Here is an 18,224-nt window from a genome sequence, read left to right as displayed (position 1 = left end):
AAAGGGCAGACTGAATGTCACAGAACCATAGCCCTTAGTCTCTGCTCACCACAACATCAGATAACGGCAGTGGAAAAAAAAAAACTTCTGGTTTCCTCTAGCATATAATTGGTTATCTTAATGCAATCTACTTCTCTCTTACTTCCTGCATAGAATGAAGTATGAAAGAAGAAGAACAGGGGAGCAGGATAAGAATAAAAAAAGAAGGGGGGGGGGGTTGAAGATAGTTGGTAGAGACAAAAATAAATCATTATAAGCCAAGGAAACGTATCAGTCTATTTCCATCTCTGCCGACTCTTGTTTATCTCTGGCTCAACTGTGCGAGGTGTTGTGTGCTGGCTGCTTTGTGACTTATTGGAATAGTCAACATGGTTGTGTGTGTTGGTTTGGAGGTACAGGGAAACTTAATCTAAAAGAACCTTGTTTTTCTTCGACTGGTTTGGCCTATTTTGAAGCTCAGCAGGAAGCAACATGTTATTATTTCAAAAGACAAGCATCAGTGGAAGCCAATCTGAAGCTATTGAGACACAATAACAATATGTAAACATCTGTACCTAATTCACTACTCGGAAACTGCTTACATGAACACAACACCACACCAACAACTGTTTTCAGACTGAATCCAAAAACAAAAAAGAGGCTAAATATAACTGGTGAACATAATTTCTGAGTAATAATTCCTTCCAGAGATTCTGTGTGACTTTGGTCTCGTGGGGTGTCTAAATGTAACTTTTTGGAGAAGATGGATGTTGGTTATGCAGACTGTGTGAAGGGGTTTTTAAAAAGTGGCTTCAGTATTGAGCAATGCATGTAAGCAATTGTAAAAAAAAAACTGTGAATTGGAGGATTGTTTTTCACACTTATCTTTTCACACATGCTGTCATGAAAATGTTACACATATCGGTGAACTAGTGCAATGTGTGTAGGCATATAGACAGTATTGGTTGAATTGGTAGTATGTTTGAGTAAAGTCTGAAATCTAATTTCCTGTGTCTTTTTATGTGTGTCTGAGTGTGTGAACATGTGTTTGTGTATGTGTGTGTGTCTGTATGTGCACATTTTTGTGTGTGTATCTGTGTGTGATTAAGACTGAATGTGTTTATGTGTGTCTGTGTATGTCTGTGTGTGTGTGTGTTTGAGAGAGAGAGAGAGAGAGAGAGAGAGAGAGAGAGAGAGAGAGAGAGAGAAAGAGAGAGAGAGAGCGAGAGCGAGAGAGAGACAGTTTCATAACCACTTCTCAAAGAGTAACACTAATATGCCGACCCCAGGGAGTGTCATCCCCACATCGCAACAGCCGAACTTCCAGAGGACTAAGAACTAACCCTAGGGGGACACCCACAGAGCGCTAAGGGCTTTAACATGAAGAAGTAGCCTAGAGGGGAGTCTTAGCAGTATCTCACCCCAGCAGTGGGCAGTCTTTTCCCAGCTGGGTTGGAGCCTGGAGGTGGGGTACCGTGGAGGATCCTAACCCCTCGTTCACCCACACTGTACCGGGCCTGTGATAAGAGAGAGAGAGGAGGAGAGAGAGAGGAGAAAAAGGAAGACGGGAGGGAAGGAGACAAAGGGTGGGGGTTTAGTTTGGGAAGTGCAAGCATGATTTAGAGAGGAACATATCAACGTGGCTACACCCTCCCTCTGTCGCATGGTTTGCGCCTCAACCCACCCCCCCACACACACACACGCGTGCCGGGGGAGGGGTAGTGACATGAGACTTAAATGGTGATTCTACACAGCGTGGCACCGAGGGGGAGAATGGAGGTTAACTGGCTGACATCGCCACTAACTCCGACACATCCCATTCACCCATACACACACACACACACACACTGTCTTGGAGGACAGAGAGAAGGGTGGCACAAAGCCAAGGAACCCGGAGTGCCGTGGAGGCTCAGTCCCAGGAGCCTCAACCAGCACGCTGGGCAGTGTGTGTCGTGGAGGAGGTGGGACAGTGCTTTCCTGGGGACTGTAACGAAACGGCTCACACACAGCGGCGAGAGAGCGCGAACCAAACACACACGTAACAAACACATCACCTCCTAACCTCAGGCGCACGGCGAGCAAAGCGCCGCGCGGCGAAACATGGACACCGAGACGAGACGCCGAGGAAGGAAACACGAAGACCGTGTGAACTACGGTGGTGTGCTGCTAACAGGGGAAGCACGAGCAGTCCCCGGCTTCTCGTTTGTCACATGGTTTGAGGGTAAACGTAAGGTGACAGAAAGACCCTGTGGCCTTCTGGGTTTATCACAGGTAAACCGGTGTAGGAAGCTGTGATGCGCCTCCTGTGGTTGGGAACTTCGGAGAACAAAGACACAGGGTAGGAAAAAGAGAGAAAGTAAGACAGGGGAAGAACAAGCGGAGTGAAGGGTGACTGTGTGGTGGAGGGGTTGGTAAATCTTAATTCAAATGACTGGGGAGTTTTACAAACAGATGAGAAATTAGGCGACCGCGAATGCAAACAAACCACATTTGTGAGAGAGCATCCCTGATGGGGTGAAAAACAAACAAAAAATGGTGCCACAGCACTCAGTTTTGGCATGCGTCGAAGATGCGCGTTTGCCAGCCGACTCCTCCTAGGAGAGCTGGCTTGTGAGAACTGGCTGCTCCTACGTAGGCCTGCTGCCAGCCTGGCTCAACACATAGCTCCATTACCCCCCTATCGAGAGAACAATTGGATCAATCCAAATCAATGATAAAGAGATATCGTGGGACGCAACCAAGAGTGTTGAATGGGGGAGGGGTCTATATTATTGTAGTGGACAGTGACTGGTACTATGACACTGGGTCTGTGGAAGGTTTGTATACCGTACTTACGCCCCTTAATCAACAGTAAAAGTGTGAAGAGATAGAAAAAAGCTTGATACAAGGAACCATCCATTTCTTCCGTTTTGAAAACTACTGGGAGATGAATGGTTAGTCATTAGGGCCGCTAGCACATCTTTCTAGTCAGTAATTTGTCGGAGGCTTGTGCATTTTTTATATCCTTAACTGAAAAGCCCTAGGAAGACAAACTTTATAAAATAATAAGACGCATTTCACCTTATCGTTAGGCAACTCGAGCTGAGCTTTCAATTATTTACAGTTAATGAATCGCCCCCAGAAACTAGGCTTGACTATTCCTCCAACTACAGTAGGCCTATCAACCACCCCACAGAGACTCAGAATCATCACTGTAAAATAGCCTACTTAAAGACAATAGTTCAATTACGTCTGCTATCAAAACAACAAGGAGAGCGCATTTTCATCCTATCTGTGTTCTGGATTCGCAGATCCGATTTTCTCCGTCAATAGACTTAGAGACAATTAGCGGCAACAATTGTGTAATTAAATAGCGAAACACAAAATGGGCGTTTTCTAAAAACATAATGTTTCTCCACACCTCGTTATAGGTTAATTTGTATGAGAGATTCGTTTCGTCAAATATCTCAGAGTACATTCCCTATTAGGCCTATAGTCTAAACAGAGTTGTAGCTACAGGCTACTGTAACTTTACTGTCACCACCTCGTTGTATTTCACAACTAGAAGTGTAATACACAGAGGGTTTAGCGGGCTATCGGCACGCAGCTAGGGGCGTTTAAAAGACCTTTACACAATCCTTTTGAGAGAGCCTTGGGATTCACCCTCCAACCAGCCTCACCACAGTTCTCACACCCTCCCCAAACCACAACCACATACGGGGATATGAGAAAAATACGACCGGGGGAACATCCCTCATCCCTCACCATCAATGTTAGCTCTTCATGGAGACGCGGTGATTAAGTTCAGCACTCGCTTCAATGGACAACGCTGGTTCTCCGAGTACCATAACTACTGGTCGTTTCAAAATTAGGATTTTTTGTACATTGCTATTCAAAGTCTGAGCAGACAACACAAGAAAGAGAGTGATTGACATTGACAATTTACCATATATTTAGTATAATTTTGAGGTAAAATGTGACCTTTCATTCTTTATTCATAGCTCTACACTGTCCAACTAATATACTGTAGGTTTTAGATACAGTTCCAAACACTGTCACTATTTCAGTGCACGTACACATCATTACCTAATATGGCAGTATAAGCGATATGGTCTAAGTGAGTGAATATATCTTTGACCATCTGTTATCTTTAGGCATTACCATCACTACAGAAAAAAGGGGGAGAAAAAAGGGGGAGAAAAATATGTTATATTTACATAACTATCCATTCAAAAGTAAATAGTTATGAAACATTTACAGTAGCCTACATTTATCCACATATATATTTACCTTTGGTTTCTTAATTTTACCTTAGTTTCATACTTCACCAGTTCAACATTTATCCAGGCAACATATATATATTATATATATATATAATATATATATATATTATATATTTAACTAAGTGGGTTTACTAAATTCCATGATGTTATGATGATGCAACCATGCTTTTGCAGAAACTGCGCCACAGTGAAATTAAAGTGCAGAGGATCACATTCCTAGACAGCTGGTAGTTGTAAATTCCAATCAGGAAAAGGGGGAGGGAGTTACTTTGAAAGAAAACATATACTATTTTCATTTCAAACTGCTTTAGGGATTATGGCTTCCAGCTCTAGAAAAAATGCATTAAAATAATCCACCATTTGCATGTTTTATCTTCACAAAGGAAGCTTAAACACCAACCCCCCCTTCCCTCCCTCCCTCCCCCTCCCTCCCTCCCTCCCTCCCTCCCCCCTTTCTTTTCTCCTCCTGTAACCCTTCCCCCAACTCACACGCACACAACACAATGCAAACATACATGTCTCTACACACACATATAGTACACACGCAACACAAACATGCACACACGCGTACACACACGCGCACACACACACAGATCAACCTGCTGCCATCTGCTCTGCTTGCTTTGTACAATCCTGGTAGAATACATTATTCACTACGATACAGCGCATCACACTCCCTCAATGTCATAGCCGTGTGCTGGGAAGATACAGGCAGGGAGCACAGAGCAACCTGCTATTGTACTCTGCAGAATGGGAGAAGGCCCAGTCATGTGCTATGCGGACTGGGAGACATAATTAAAGGTGGTTGGATTTAGTTTGAGGTGATAAAAGGTTGTTTGAGAAGGTTGCAGCAGGGACATATTCTAGGCTAGATTACGGTCACGGATGTAGGGTTGGGGTAAGGGGTGGATAGATCAGAACGATGGGTTAAAAAATCCCAGTTGTGGAGTGTGTGTTTGTGTGAGCTAGTGTGTGGGCAATGTTTGTCTGAGCTTGTCTTTGTGTGTGTATACCTGTGTGTTTGTGTGAGTGAGTTTATGTTTGTGTGAGCTTGTGTGTTTGTGTGTATTTGTGTGAGCTGGTGTGTGTGTGTATGTGGGAGTCACGTGGGTGTGCGAGTGTTTGCATGTGCATTTGTATCTGTACTATACAAATATATAGCTGCGTGTGCGTGTGTGCACGTGTGTCCGCGCACCAGCCCGTGTGGCAGAGCGGCGAGGGAGCAGCGATGGAAGCCAACAGCTGGCTCATCCATACTTGACTACATATTGACCTATTTTGCCTTCACCTGTTTGAAAGCCAAACGTACAACATCAGACACACCTGACCTGTAATTAACCTCAGTGTGCAAGGCAAGCAAGTTCTGGTGCATCTGTCCGCGTGTGTGGTGCACATGTGTGTGTAAAGTCCTACACTCTTTCTGATACGCTGCTCTATCACAATGTATAAAAATCTATCTCTACATAACGTATTCCTGCACTCTCACATTGCCCTTTTTGTCAAATTATTCATCTCCCATTCTTGTTTCAAACCATCAACTGTTGTACCTTGTACTTCAAACAAGGTTTTGTTTTTAATCTAATGTCATAAAATTAACCATTCAGAACACTGTCACCCCTTTTACTAATATTTGAATGATAAATAAACCATAAACATGAGACACAGGTGGCCATTTTACAAATGACAGGTCTGAATTTGACTGTCTAAATACCAATTTGAATTGTAGAAAGTTGCTGCGTCAGGCAGTTCTCTTCCCCAGTTCTCTCCTCCCCTCCTTCCTCCTCTTCTCTCTTTCCCTCCTCCTCCACCCCCCCCCCCCCCCACACACACACACACACATCCCCAGATGCTCTCCTGACACTTGCCTGTGTTTGGGCTGAGACTGCGAGGGGTCATCGCCTTCCTTGTTCTCACACGTCGAGTGTGTGTGTGTGCGTGAAAACCAGACTCGAGTGAATGTGAGAGAGTGTGTGCGTGGGAATTCACGTGTGTGTGCCTGAGTATGTGCATGCCAGTGTGTGTGTGTGTGTGTGAGTCTCGACGTGTGTGTGTTGGTGAGTCGCTAGCTCAATGCCAGGTCTCACTAATGAGTCTGTCAGGCACTGTTAGCGACGGCGTGCTCCCCTGGCTCACGGCGCTCCTACAGACAGACTATGATTAGCCGGGCCAATGGCACGCCACTGGGCCAGATTAAATAGTCACTGTGCCGAGAGGGGGAGGACTCTCTCTCTCACACACACACACAGATGGAGATACACACACACACACACAGACGGAGATACACACACAGACAGAGATATACACACACAGGCGTGCACACACATACAAGCGAGGGAACACCACACACGCAAATGTAGTCTCACACATGCTGTGACTCCCACATTGCCCTCCCATTATGCTGCTTTGATATGATACCTCACACGTGCCCCCCAAAGTCAGGAAGGGTGATGATGTCACTGGTGCTATAGTTGGCTTTGAAAAATGTAGGCTCAGGGCGTTACTGTCATACAGCCTACCAAAGAAAGCTGCACATTGGACACAGTTAAACTACAAAGAAATCCTGTAAGTCCAGTTAAAGGCAGCCCGTGTGACTACAGACTACATGCCAAGGAAAAAGAACTCTCCTGAGATTTTTCTATATGTCAAAACACAGAGCGACTTGCATTGTGTTCCTTCATTGTATTACGTAAAGTCTTCTTCTACTATCTTACACATCGTTCAGGATGTGGATCGGTCCTTCTGGCACTCTAGCTACGAAGATGTTCATTAAAACGACATGATTCACTAATTACAGGTAATTATCCATTAATGAGGAGAGAGGATGAATGGGATGCCGTGTGGAGGAGGGCATATCATTACTCATCTCTCGCAGGACAAGTGAATCTTTCCCCGGGTTCGACTGCCATACCTTGGTCACACCCAGCTTGACTGAGTCTGTTCTGGCCTTGCCCTCGGTGGAAGGTGAGATAATATTCTGATAAGTGAGGACAGTTTTCGTGACACTTGGGCTCTCAATTTCTCTCGCTGTCTCACACACACACACACACACACAGAGAGAGAGAGCGGTAAAGAATAGATTTTCCTCCAACTAAATGTCCTTTCCAGTCGAAATTCCGGCCCTGCAATATTCTGTATCTATGGACCAGATTTCCTTTTTTTGGGTCCAAGTTATGACCAACGTCAACCCTCAGAAACCCCAACACACCCACTTGACATTGAGCTGATAAGACAAAGAGACTCCAAGTGAGATTGATGTGAAAGTCCCAGACATGAAAGGTTTAGGTTTCTTATCTCAGGTCTCCAGAAGAAAGTCCCTAGTTCCAGCTACAGTCCACCAACTTCCCTCCATTTGTTGCTAAGGGCTTGTCTACTTGTCTTTTTACTGTCACTGACACACTTCCTGTCATTTCTATCCTGTCATTTCCTATAAGACAAGACTTGGGGTGCTTGCATCCGTTCCAACTGGGGCATTATTTTTTGTACTTTACCTCACCTCAAAACCTATTGTTTAAACTTATATTAAACATCCATACATTTGGAGAAAGACAATATTTTGTATGGACTATGGGAGCAATTCAGTGACATAATGTCTGTAATTTTAAAAGGCATTGAATACTTAATATCACTACCGAATATGAAACCACAGAAAAAAATAATAATCCAAATTCAAGGTTCGGAAATTCAGGCTCCTCAAATTCGAGCAGTAAAATTCAGGTCCCAAAAATTCAATGGATTTTTTTTTTCAGAAATTCCTATAGAACAAAATTCAGGCTGCTCAAATTCAAATGCTGAATTTCTGATAAATGTTTTAGCCGAAACAATTCGGATCCAACTACTTGCCTCAGACCGGACCTCTCTCCTTCATTGACTTTTTGTTAATCGGATTCTTTTTTTTTACATATAAATAAATTTAAGTTTCAATTTTAAAGAGGTGAATTCCAAATTAACAAATTCGGTGCTGTTCAAATTTCAATATGAAGTATTCAATGCCTTTTAAAATTCAAAACATGATGTCACTGATTTGCTACCAACACGGAAATGAATGACAGATTGACGGAGGCAATTTACTTTACTAACTTGTACAGCTGAGCTAGGCTAACTGTGCGGTGTGGGATTGCTAAAGCTAACCAGTACAAAAGGCGAAAAAACAGGGTGTAGATATCACAGCCTGGAATCATAGCTAGCTACATAAGATGTTATCACCCTGCCCTTTGCCTGTAGTATTTTTTTATATTATGTTTTTTATATATATATATATATAAATATTATTTTTTGTCGATTTTCTGAAAAATTGTGATTCGCTTTTTAATCAAATCGTGACCCCAAGAATCGATTTGAATTGTGAGGTACCAAAAGATTCCCAACCCTACTAGCTATCTCCCAGCTAACAAGCTACTGAACTGTAGAGCTAAGTAAATACGTGCAAGTTTGTGACGTTAGTGACGTTTGGTTAGCTACTTAGCTACCGTTAGCTTCACCTTTCGCCACCAAAACTTAAAATGATGCCTAAACCGTGCAATGGAACCATCGGGAAAAATTAAAGATAACAATGATGTAATCTAATCTCTCCTGTTAGATGTGCCAACTTCAGAACAGAGTGAAAAACGGTTGTTGACACATGATCAATCTATTTGTTGTCTGTGGTCATTTCTAAACTGACCAAAACAACAACATCATACAAACTGCCATCAGCCCCTTCCCTCAAACATCCAATACATTTTTGTCACCGTTTTTCAGTTCACTTGGCTTTTACAGCATAAACACTGAAATGGGAATATCACATAAATAACCCTTTATTTACACTATGCTAATCCAATCACCACACCATAGTTCATTCAATTTGTGCCCTGACAGTGAACTGGCCCCCTTCCCTTCTCTAAAGCATATTTATCATGATGCCATTTGCCTCGAACAACACATCCCCCGTTCTCTTGCTGCAATGTGCAGAATGTGATATACTGCACAGCACAATGGAATAATTGTGTTTTTTTCCCCTTGGGGGAAAAGCTAAAGGCGGGGGGAGAGGAGAAATCTATGTGAAAGATGTACAGTATTCAAGCCTCATAGACTTTGACAGGAGTGAGGGCATTTGCTGTGGTGTGGATTCGCAATGTACATACAAAATGTGATTACAGAGTCGTGAACGGGAACCATTGGAGAGACGCTGTGCTTCTTAAAAACCACAGTGACCAGGCATACTGTATCTGATGATTTTCTGTCGTAGCAAAACAACTATTCTATAAGGACATAGCCCTACTCATGCCAAAACATAGGTTCTATACTGCTAGACCCGCTCTGAATGTGTTCCAGATGTTAAAAATAAAATTCCTCTGTGAAAGAAACACAGTAGACTGGATCTTAGAATTACAAACACACTGAAATACCAACAAGTAGTAAAATAATACTACTATAGTTTGTATATAATAGTATATATATATATATATATTTATGTTATATATATAATGTATGAAATGAAGAAAGATATCTTTCTTCATTCCATAGTGTGCATACTGAGAGCGAACCTTTGTAGTTTCATCCATTGCATGTGTTGTCTGAGAAACTCTAATGAGCACAGATCAATAGCATACTTTCCATTTCAACACAACGCACTGATGCTTAGCATGTGTGCAGGGCCACACATTTGGAACGTGTCCAACCTTGTCAACACACAAGCTGTATATTGTTTCTGCAAAGTAAAAAAAAAAGTAATAAAAAAATCAGTAAGTGAACATATAAAAAGCTCTCAAAGCTTTTGAAACTGATCTGAATGTCTTTCCACACTCAAAGTTTGAGAGCTGTTTCTGCAAAATCACAAAAGGCATTGTCTGACAATGATCATGGAAAACAAGCAGGTGGGTGGACATGTTTTTGTGACACTGGACGCAAACGTGTATGAGCTTCTGTCTCGTATCTCTCATGTTAGCAGATTAGCTGTCAACAGGTTCGATGTATCCTTTAAGGCAAACGCCACATATTTAAATGTTTTCATCCTGGAAAAATACTCACTGGTCTAAATACAACTATTCCATGACAGCAATAAAGTCATAAAAGGTCATGAAACATGTTAATATGCCAATAAAACGATCCACCCTAAAATAAAAGAATATAAAAACAAACAATAAGAGTCGCCCTCCGGTCTTGAGCAAACAAACCCAAGAAAATCAATTTCCTCCTCAACAGGATGCCCGCCTCATGCTAGCTGTTTTTATGGCCACTGCTGAAAGATATAAAAATCTAACATGCTTCAACTGAGAAAATATCAATCTACATCCTCGCTCACAGTGAGGCCTGAGCCGCCAAACACGAGCTATAAATCTTAAGTTAATTACTGGCATTAGCTTGAAAGGTAATAGGTTTCGTTAGTTCTGCGAGAGGGCAGTGTGTATTGCTTGCAGCTACTGTACTTACAGTTCCCAACACAGTCATTCACTCTGACAAGCTGCCGATGGTAAAATAGCATCAGAGCCCACGATGGAAAATCTGTTAAGTTTCTTTTTTGATAATCATACAATTTTTTTTTTTAAATACATGAAAAGGATAGCATCATCACAACATAGTGTCTCTGACACCTTCCTGTCTATCTTGCGGATCCTCTTGATGTCCACATTTTGAGACACGTTCTGGTCCAGTAGAAAGGAACTCTTAAGGACATGAAGCCCTCTTTACAATCCTTCCTTCTCTAAACCAAGGGCCCACATTCACTAATCTCATTACCCTCTTTTCCTTCAGCGAGAGGGAATAAATATTCATTTCGGAATAAGGCAATCGTCAGGAGGGGAGAGAAAAAAAATTCAATCTCACGCACCCCCATTTCATTTTCCGTGTAATTAAATCAGTTAAACGTTATAAAAACATGTAAACTCGTCAGTGACTTGGATCCATTTGCATTTTTAATCAGGGAAGATTAATTGTAATAAGCCAGTCAAAATGTGGCAGTGACTGAGGAGACATATTGTATGTCTGTCACAGTCTTGTCACTCCGCCTTTCTCTTCCCTATCCTGTTATGCTAATTGTCCTTTTTTTTATTAGGGATTTTTCCCTTGATCAACAACCAGCTAAGGCTATTAAGTCTTAATCTCACATTAGTGCACTTTTCACCTTAAACATCTTTTGACTTCCCTCGGTTTATATAAAGGTAAACAGTTTGCCCCTGTAGGCTTGTCTGTGAAACACAGTAATACTCCTCTTTCATAGCTTCTGTTTTGGTAAACAGCCAGCAATGAAGAACAAACGAAGCCAGGATCAAAATGCGGATTTCTAAAACCTGGCGTTAAGACAAAATAAACACAATGGTTGCTGAAATGGATATAACTACAGCTTCCTCAAGCTAGGTAACTAACCATACAAGTTTAATATGTCTGATGCATTCAGACATCACCACCCTACCCCCCCCCTCCCCCACCCCACCATCTCCTGGGAGTCTTTCGACAATTCAATTTCAGACATTGTGATTGTTATCTGATTGGAAGATACCACTTCCAGGAAGATACCACTTAGGGTAAATCTGGCATTTTAGGCTATTTTACACCAGTGGTGTAACTCATAGTGAGTGACTATTCCTCGATTCACATAACCACAGAATATTCTAGACACTGTAGTAAACTGTAACTGTATCAGCATAGGTTTCATGTCCCAATCACATTTTTAAAAAGGCAAATCCCCGCACCCCCTAAGGTTAATGGTTTGTGTGTATCCAAATCTACATTCTTTCGTACACCCTAATTTAATAGTTCTTATCTGGTCCTGCATTCACAAACTTGAAATATTTCGGTAACTACTCAGTAGTTACTCACGTCCTGTAATGTGGTAACAGTCTCATAATGCTACTGTGCTAAAAAGATACACCCTCAGGTGAAACTCACAACAAGTTAAAGTGTGTCACTGCTGGCACATGTGTACAGTTAGGGCGGATGGTGCTAGCTTAACCAACCACTCGCACCACATAACCTTATTGTGGTAAAGAAGGTGTGGTCGGGGACATGCTGGCCAACTGACAAAGCAGAAGCAGAAACGTGGTAACATTTCTTTGAACTTCTAATGATTTTTTTTAAAGTGGATTTAAATTTTTTTATATTTGTTCCCTTTTTTCGGTGAACCTCAATAACATTGCTCTACAAACTGCAATCTAAATGTAAAACAAGGTTCATGTTTTCCAGATGGAGGTTAATCAAATTTAACCATGACCACAGAGTTGAATTAAGAAAAAAACAACCACAATCTAAATAGGCCGATGCATAGAAACATACGGATCCTGCAAGCAGTACTGTAGCACAAGAACTAAAGCAAAATGTGCTTTGTAATTTAACTGGACAAGCTGTGCAAGGTACTTGTACAATACATCTACTACATTGCAGTTTAGGTTGAATAAAATTCATAATGATGGTCCAAACCTGTTAAAATATTCTTCAACAAAGCACATTTATACCTATTAAAGTTTAGCCTACCTATGAAATCCCTTATGAAAATGCCTTCTCCACAGTATACATCGTGTCATCTTAGTCTTGTTCTTCACAAAACCGAAGCTAAATATAGACTAAACAGCAGAGTTGTCAGAGCTGATTCAGCAGGACAGGTACAGAGAAACTGTATTAATTTTCTCGTAAGCGAGAAAAGTGCTTTTCAACGTTCCAATACCTCCCACTTTGCTGCATTTCTGTACATTAAGGACATTTTCAGTCACTTCAGGTTTATTTTTCTTATTAAGGAAATGACCTGATATTTCCACTGTGTACCTCCCCCCCCTTCCCCCGGACCTGAAACACTCACACTCACACATATACAAACACACATATATTTGGCCTGTCCTATCCCCTCCTATCAAACAATCAAACAGCCTTTTCCTCAACTCTAAATCTTTCTTCAACTTTCCTTAAAGTCTAACAAGCTAACTTGTTATACTTTCAAATCATAGTTCATGCCTTTTAAAGGCAATCTTCATTTACATATTACTCACTTTCCTTCTCAGCATAGAGAACTCAATAAGCTCTCCCTTAAGTAAACAGAAGGTGAGCGTTACTATGGGGATGTGGAGTGTTCCACTGTGCTCTGTGGCACAGTGGGCCTGTTTATATTGTGGTGAGAGAGAGCAGCTGTCTTTACCTTTGGCAGGCAAAAACAGGCTCATTAAAGGCGGCCATGTTTGTTTTTGTGCCCGATACCTAGCCCTAAGCAAACACTGCCCTATCTCTTTTCTGCAGCCCTCATGGTCTCAACATTTCCTTTCCTATTGTGGAGAGGCAGCCATAGGTTTCTATGTAAGTCCAAGCCAAGCTGCCAATGACTTTCAAAGAATGTGTGGTTAATTGAGAAATTTGTTGAGGCAGACTACCACTGAAATGTTTAAATGTGGGAGGTTTCTCTCCCTTACGTTGAGTTGTGGGTTGTAATGAATGGAATAACTTATGTATGATATTGTGATTAACAGCAGTATCTCAGAAAAAATGACCATCCTTTGCTTGTGTATTTAGATGTCTGACAGTATAGCAAACATATTGTAAGAAACCAAGCATTTCTAAAATTACCCACGGAAAACAACAGTTTTTTTTTACCAGGTCACTTTCCTTCATAATTTCAACATCTGAGCACCTTCAGAAGATGCAGGATATTCAAGCCCCTCACGTTCAAGCCCCTCGCTTATTAGATTAAGACTCTTTTCGTCGTTCGTCAAGCCCACCGTCACAACGCATTCTGAAATGGGGCCCTAATGTGGAGTAATGAGGTTGTCATGGCGGAACAATCTCTGCTTGTTTGAGTTTGAGTCATGTTGTAGATTCAATTAAATCAGCTGAAGTCCAACTGGCTTGGGGCCACAGGGGTAATGGGTGACCTCACTCCAACAATGCTCTGACATATTGAAACAATAGGAGGAAAGACCTTGAGCCAGTTGCAAAAGCAAACTCCACTTATGGATACAGTAGAAATGACATTCACTAGTTCTGTTTCAGAGAATCAACAGTGTGGCGATGTGTGTTTTTAGCTACAGTTTTTCGTTTGTGTGTGGAATCACGAGAAGGGAAATGCACTTGACGATGAGTTTGTTTAATAGTCCTAAGTTGATTTACAGCTTCGACTGGTCACCAAATGAATTGATGCGTGTTCTAAAAATTTGGATTTTGAATTTGGTTGGATTTTATATCCAACTGAATTCTAGAAGCCAACTCACTTCACAGCACAAGGCTGGTTATTTGTGTCCTAAAAAATGATGGATATTTTACAATTATTTCCTGTTTATGTTCTCGTTGCTTAATAAACAACATGGGCCCTAAAAGTATCATAATCAAACTATCGCACATATTTTTCAACAGCTGTTTCGTGTCTTTTCTGAAGTTTATTTGCCCACGCAAGTCTAAATTGATTTGTTCCAACATCGAAATGCCTGGAATCTAAATCATCAGACAAACACTCCTAAGGCCATGTAAACACACTTTAATGTTCAAATCTACATAGATGGTTTCTGGGTTAGAGCTATATTTTGCCAGAGGCCAGAGCACTCTATACTTTTATTAGACTCTCCCCTGACATGCGGTTTATGGAGGTGAGGCAAGGCCTTCCTCATGCTGTAGCTATGTCACCACACCTGAGAGAGATCTCTACACAGACTGTATTAGCAGAGGATACAAGCTGGCTCAGTGTGATGTTAACTAACCCAGAGATGAGACGTTATAGTATCAAGTGGGGGGCGAAAGCAGCTTTAGCTCACGATTCCACAGTCAGCCCTGCTTGGGAATTCACAAGGGCTGCAGCCGTTTAACAGATAACAGAGGATCGCAGAGGAACACAAACCATAGACACACACACAAACACACACATACGCACGCACGCATACACACTCGCACATACACACACACACAAGCACAGATGCACACACCCTCTTGCACACACACACTCTGGCTGCACCTCATTAGGCTGCGTTCCCTCCGGCCCTGATTCCATTAGAAATTAAAACTCATGACAATTAGCAGCAGATTGGTCTCAACTCAGTGCTCCGCGCCTGCTCTCAAGGCTTTGAGATGACTTAATTACAGTCTCTTCTGAAACTCATACAACGAGCACGGGCTGGGGTACACTGGGAATACCTGCAACCCGGAATTATCAAGGGTTCGTTCACAACGGAAGTTGGGTATCAGCTTAGGGTTCGATAACGTATGAACAGTTTTCATGTTTCCGGAGGAAAGTATAGTCTGAAATTATTTACTTATCAAGGCAGGTAAGTATGGAAATGTGTCATTTTGGTTGTTAGTCAATCTGTGTTTTCCTTACAGTAAGATTCTGTGAATCATAAAATCCTTACTCAAAGTGTAGACATAGTTGAACCACAAGTTTCAACTGAAATTCTAAATCGAAAAAAGAAAACCAGGTGTAATCGAGGTATTGGATAGTATTGACAAAACACAATATTTCCCATGCAATTTCCACTGGGTGGAATATACTAAATGTGTATAATCCATGGAGATAGAGTGACCTTCGAGACAAAAAGGAAAAAAGAAAAGGAAAAAGAAAAGTTGATCATTCAGTGTGTTTGCCTTGAGTGATCACGTGACTTTTTTCATTCTGTTCTGATGTTGCCAGAGAAGGGGAGAGGGTATATAGTGCCTTGCAGCACTGTTTGTGTGTGTATGAATGTGTGTGTGTCTGTGTGTGTAGGAGTGTGTGTATGTGTGTGTGTGTGTGTGTCTTACAACCATAAAGAGATCACGTGTGGTCCCGAAGGTTTCCACCATTTGTCAGAAATTCTCCGTTCTAATTGGGCAACTTGGGAGATGTCACTATCATCTCCAAACTAACGCCTTTTACGGTTCTGTAAAACTACCCATGTCCCAAAACAACAAATAGCTTCAAATACAACTCAGAACTCAGACTACAGATTCAACACTGAAAGATAATAAAAATGCAGTGAGGCAGACTGCTATGGAGTTAGCAGATCAACTGACTAAGAATCTAGGACAGTCAAATTAGCTGCGGTGCTGTCAAAGCTACCAAGAGCTCAGCTAAATGTATGCTTTAGGTGAACAAACTGAAGTTCAGTTTATGATTATGATACATTACAATTATTACATTATTATGTTTTTAATGTTATTTATTTATTTAATTAAAAACATTAGTTAAACTCTGTACTCTGAAACTTAACCAGAGCTAATGTAGCCAAAGAACACATAGCAAAAGGTCAACAAAAAAGAGATTCTTTTTTAAAGAGATTCTCACTTAGGCTGTCATTTCCTATGTACATGGAACATAAAGTAGTCGGCATTAAAGGGCAGAATAGCAAATAGCGGGGTGAAGATCTGTTGGTTTGAAAACCAAGACCGCAGTCTTTTTGTAACAAGGGCAATCGTTTTCATCGTGAACTCTGGGCACATGCCAGTGGGGTATTAGTCATTCATCGAACAAGTTACACAGAGCCAACCGCAAAACGTTCTACTGACAACTTCCTTTCATTGAAATTTGAGCATGTAAGCAAATTTTTGCAGATGTCTCTTTTCCACATACAGTGTAAATCCTCCCGATAACGACCCCAGCGCTGCCAGTAGTTGCGTCACCATTGTTGATTTGTTTGTTTGTTTGTTTTGGGTCTGTCAACAGCGTGCCAGGTCATGGGAAACAGTTCAATGAATGAATGAATGAGTGAGTGAGTGAGGGAGGGAGGGAGGGTTTGGGAAGGGAGGGTTTGGGAAGGGAGGGTTTGGGAAGGGAGGGATGAAGTGAGGGTGAAATGAAGGGATGGATGAGGGAGGGAAGAAGTGACACAGACCGGGGGTTGAGAGTGAAAGGCGGATGGGAGGGGATTAGGGAGGGGTGTCATTCTTCAGGCATACAACATGATCTCTAATTACCCACAACACACTGGGGTAACCTGAGCCTGCGATTGGGTCTATGTCATCTGGCTTAATAAAACATGACCGTCCCCGCTGCAAGCTCTGGCCAGTTTCACTTGATACCACATGACCTGTCCGGCCGCAAACATTTGCTTCTGTTCATGACTGATGGTTTTGCATGAGAAGACTTGGTGCTGTAGGAGTGTGGAAAGCCAGCAAAGAACAGTTTGCTCCTGTCAAACTGCCCTACATTCTAGAAATATGATTCACTTTAACAGGCTCCTTTGAGGAAAACTGTCAGGGTCACTTTCTTTCTACATCAGCCCTCTTTCTGATTATCCAGGCTCCTTACTGAGTCATCGATACCATCTCAGCCAGCCAGAAATAGGAAGGCTATGATGGTTTCAAAGCTATTTTTAGTGATGTGACGTTGTTGCCTTCAAGCCTGTCCTCTTTACACGTACTTTGGTAAAAAAAAAATGATCTAAGGGTGAAGATGTCCGATTGACCAGTGTAGTTTCTGCTGTGCGCGCAATGTTCAACAGAGCACGCCGACCGTGGATTCCCAGTTCTGTGTAGTCAAGCAAAGCCCAATAAAAAAAAGTCATATTAAAACTCATGGCGTCATGGTTACACTGTTTACAAAAGTTCAAAATTATAGGGTAGCCTACTGTAGGGATGGAGTCTTTTTTGAAAAGCGTGTTTCTTGACTGTTTACTCTGAAGGTCTACTGTTAAGGAATACTGTTCGTATTCTAGCCATGGATAAGAATCAGATTGGACCGCTGATGTTAAAACTACTATTCACATTAATTTGGTGCTGAAAGATAGCCACTCTTTATGTGCTCTGCAGTGTTTGATACATGTGAAAGAGCCTGGATAATACAGGACACTATATGGATCATTTGCATAGAAGAAATTGTCGCATGTTTAGTTAAATCATGTTTTTTTACTTTCAGGGTTTGTGACCCAGTCTGAAAGGAATGATTGTTCAGCTTTCCCTCCAACATTCCTTTATCCTGATCTCTCTCTCTCTTTTCACATCCCTCTCTCTGCACACATATTGTATACACACATACTGTACTGTATACACACTTGCACACACACACAAAACTGTTCATGTGGGTTATGCCAGTAAGTGCTGCCTTGGGGTATGTTTCACCACTGTCTA

At 41.8% G+C, this 18,224-nt stretch overlaps 1 protein-coding gene across 1 annotated transcript in view; it reads right to left on the bottom strand.

The window, feature by feature from the left end:
- The window catches only part of tox2 (TOX high mobility group box family member 2), a 65,607-nt gene that overhangs the window by 39,397 nt on the left and 7,986 nt on the right, over positions 1-18,224 (bottom strand). The window contains 1 exon segment of the mRNA XM_047039840.1: positions 1,401-1,496. Within this exon segment, the coding sequence (XP_046895796.1) occupies positions 1,401-1,496 (96 nt within the window).

Source organism: Hypomesus transpacificus, chromosome 18 (genome assembly GCF_021917145.1).
Source record: "Hypomesus transpacificus isolate Combined female chromosome 18, fHypTra1, whole genome shotgun sequence".
Classification (NCBI taxonomy): Eukaryota; Metazoa; Chordata; class Actinopteri; order Osmeriformes; family Osmeridae; genus Hypomesus; species Hypomesus transpacificus.
This window is presented reverse-complemented; position numbering and strand designations above follow the sequence as displayed.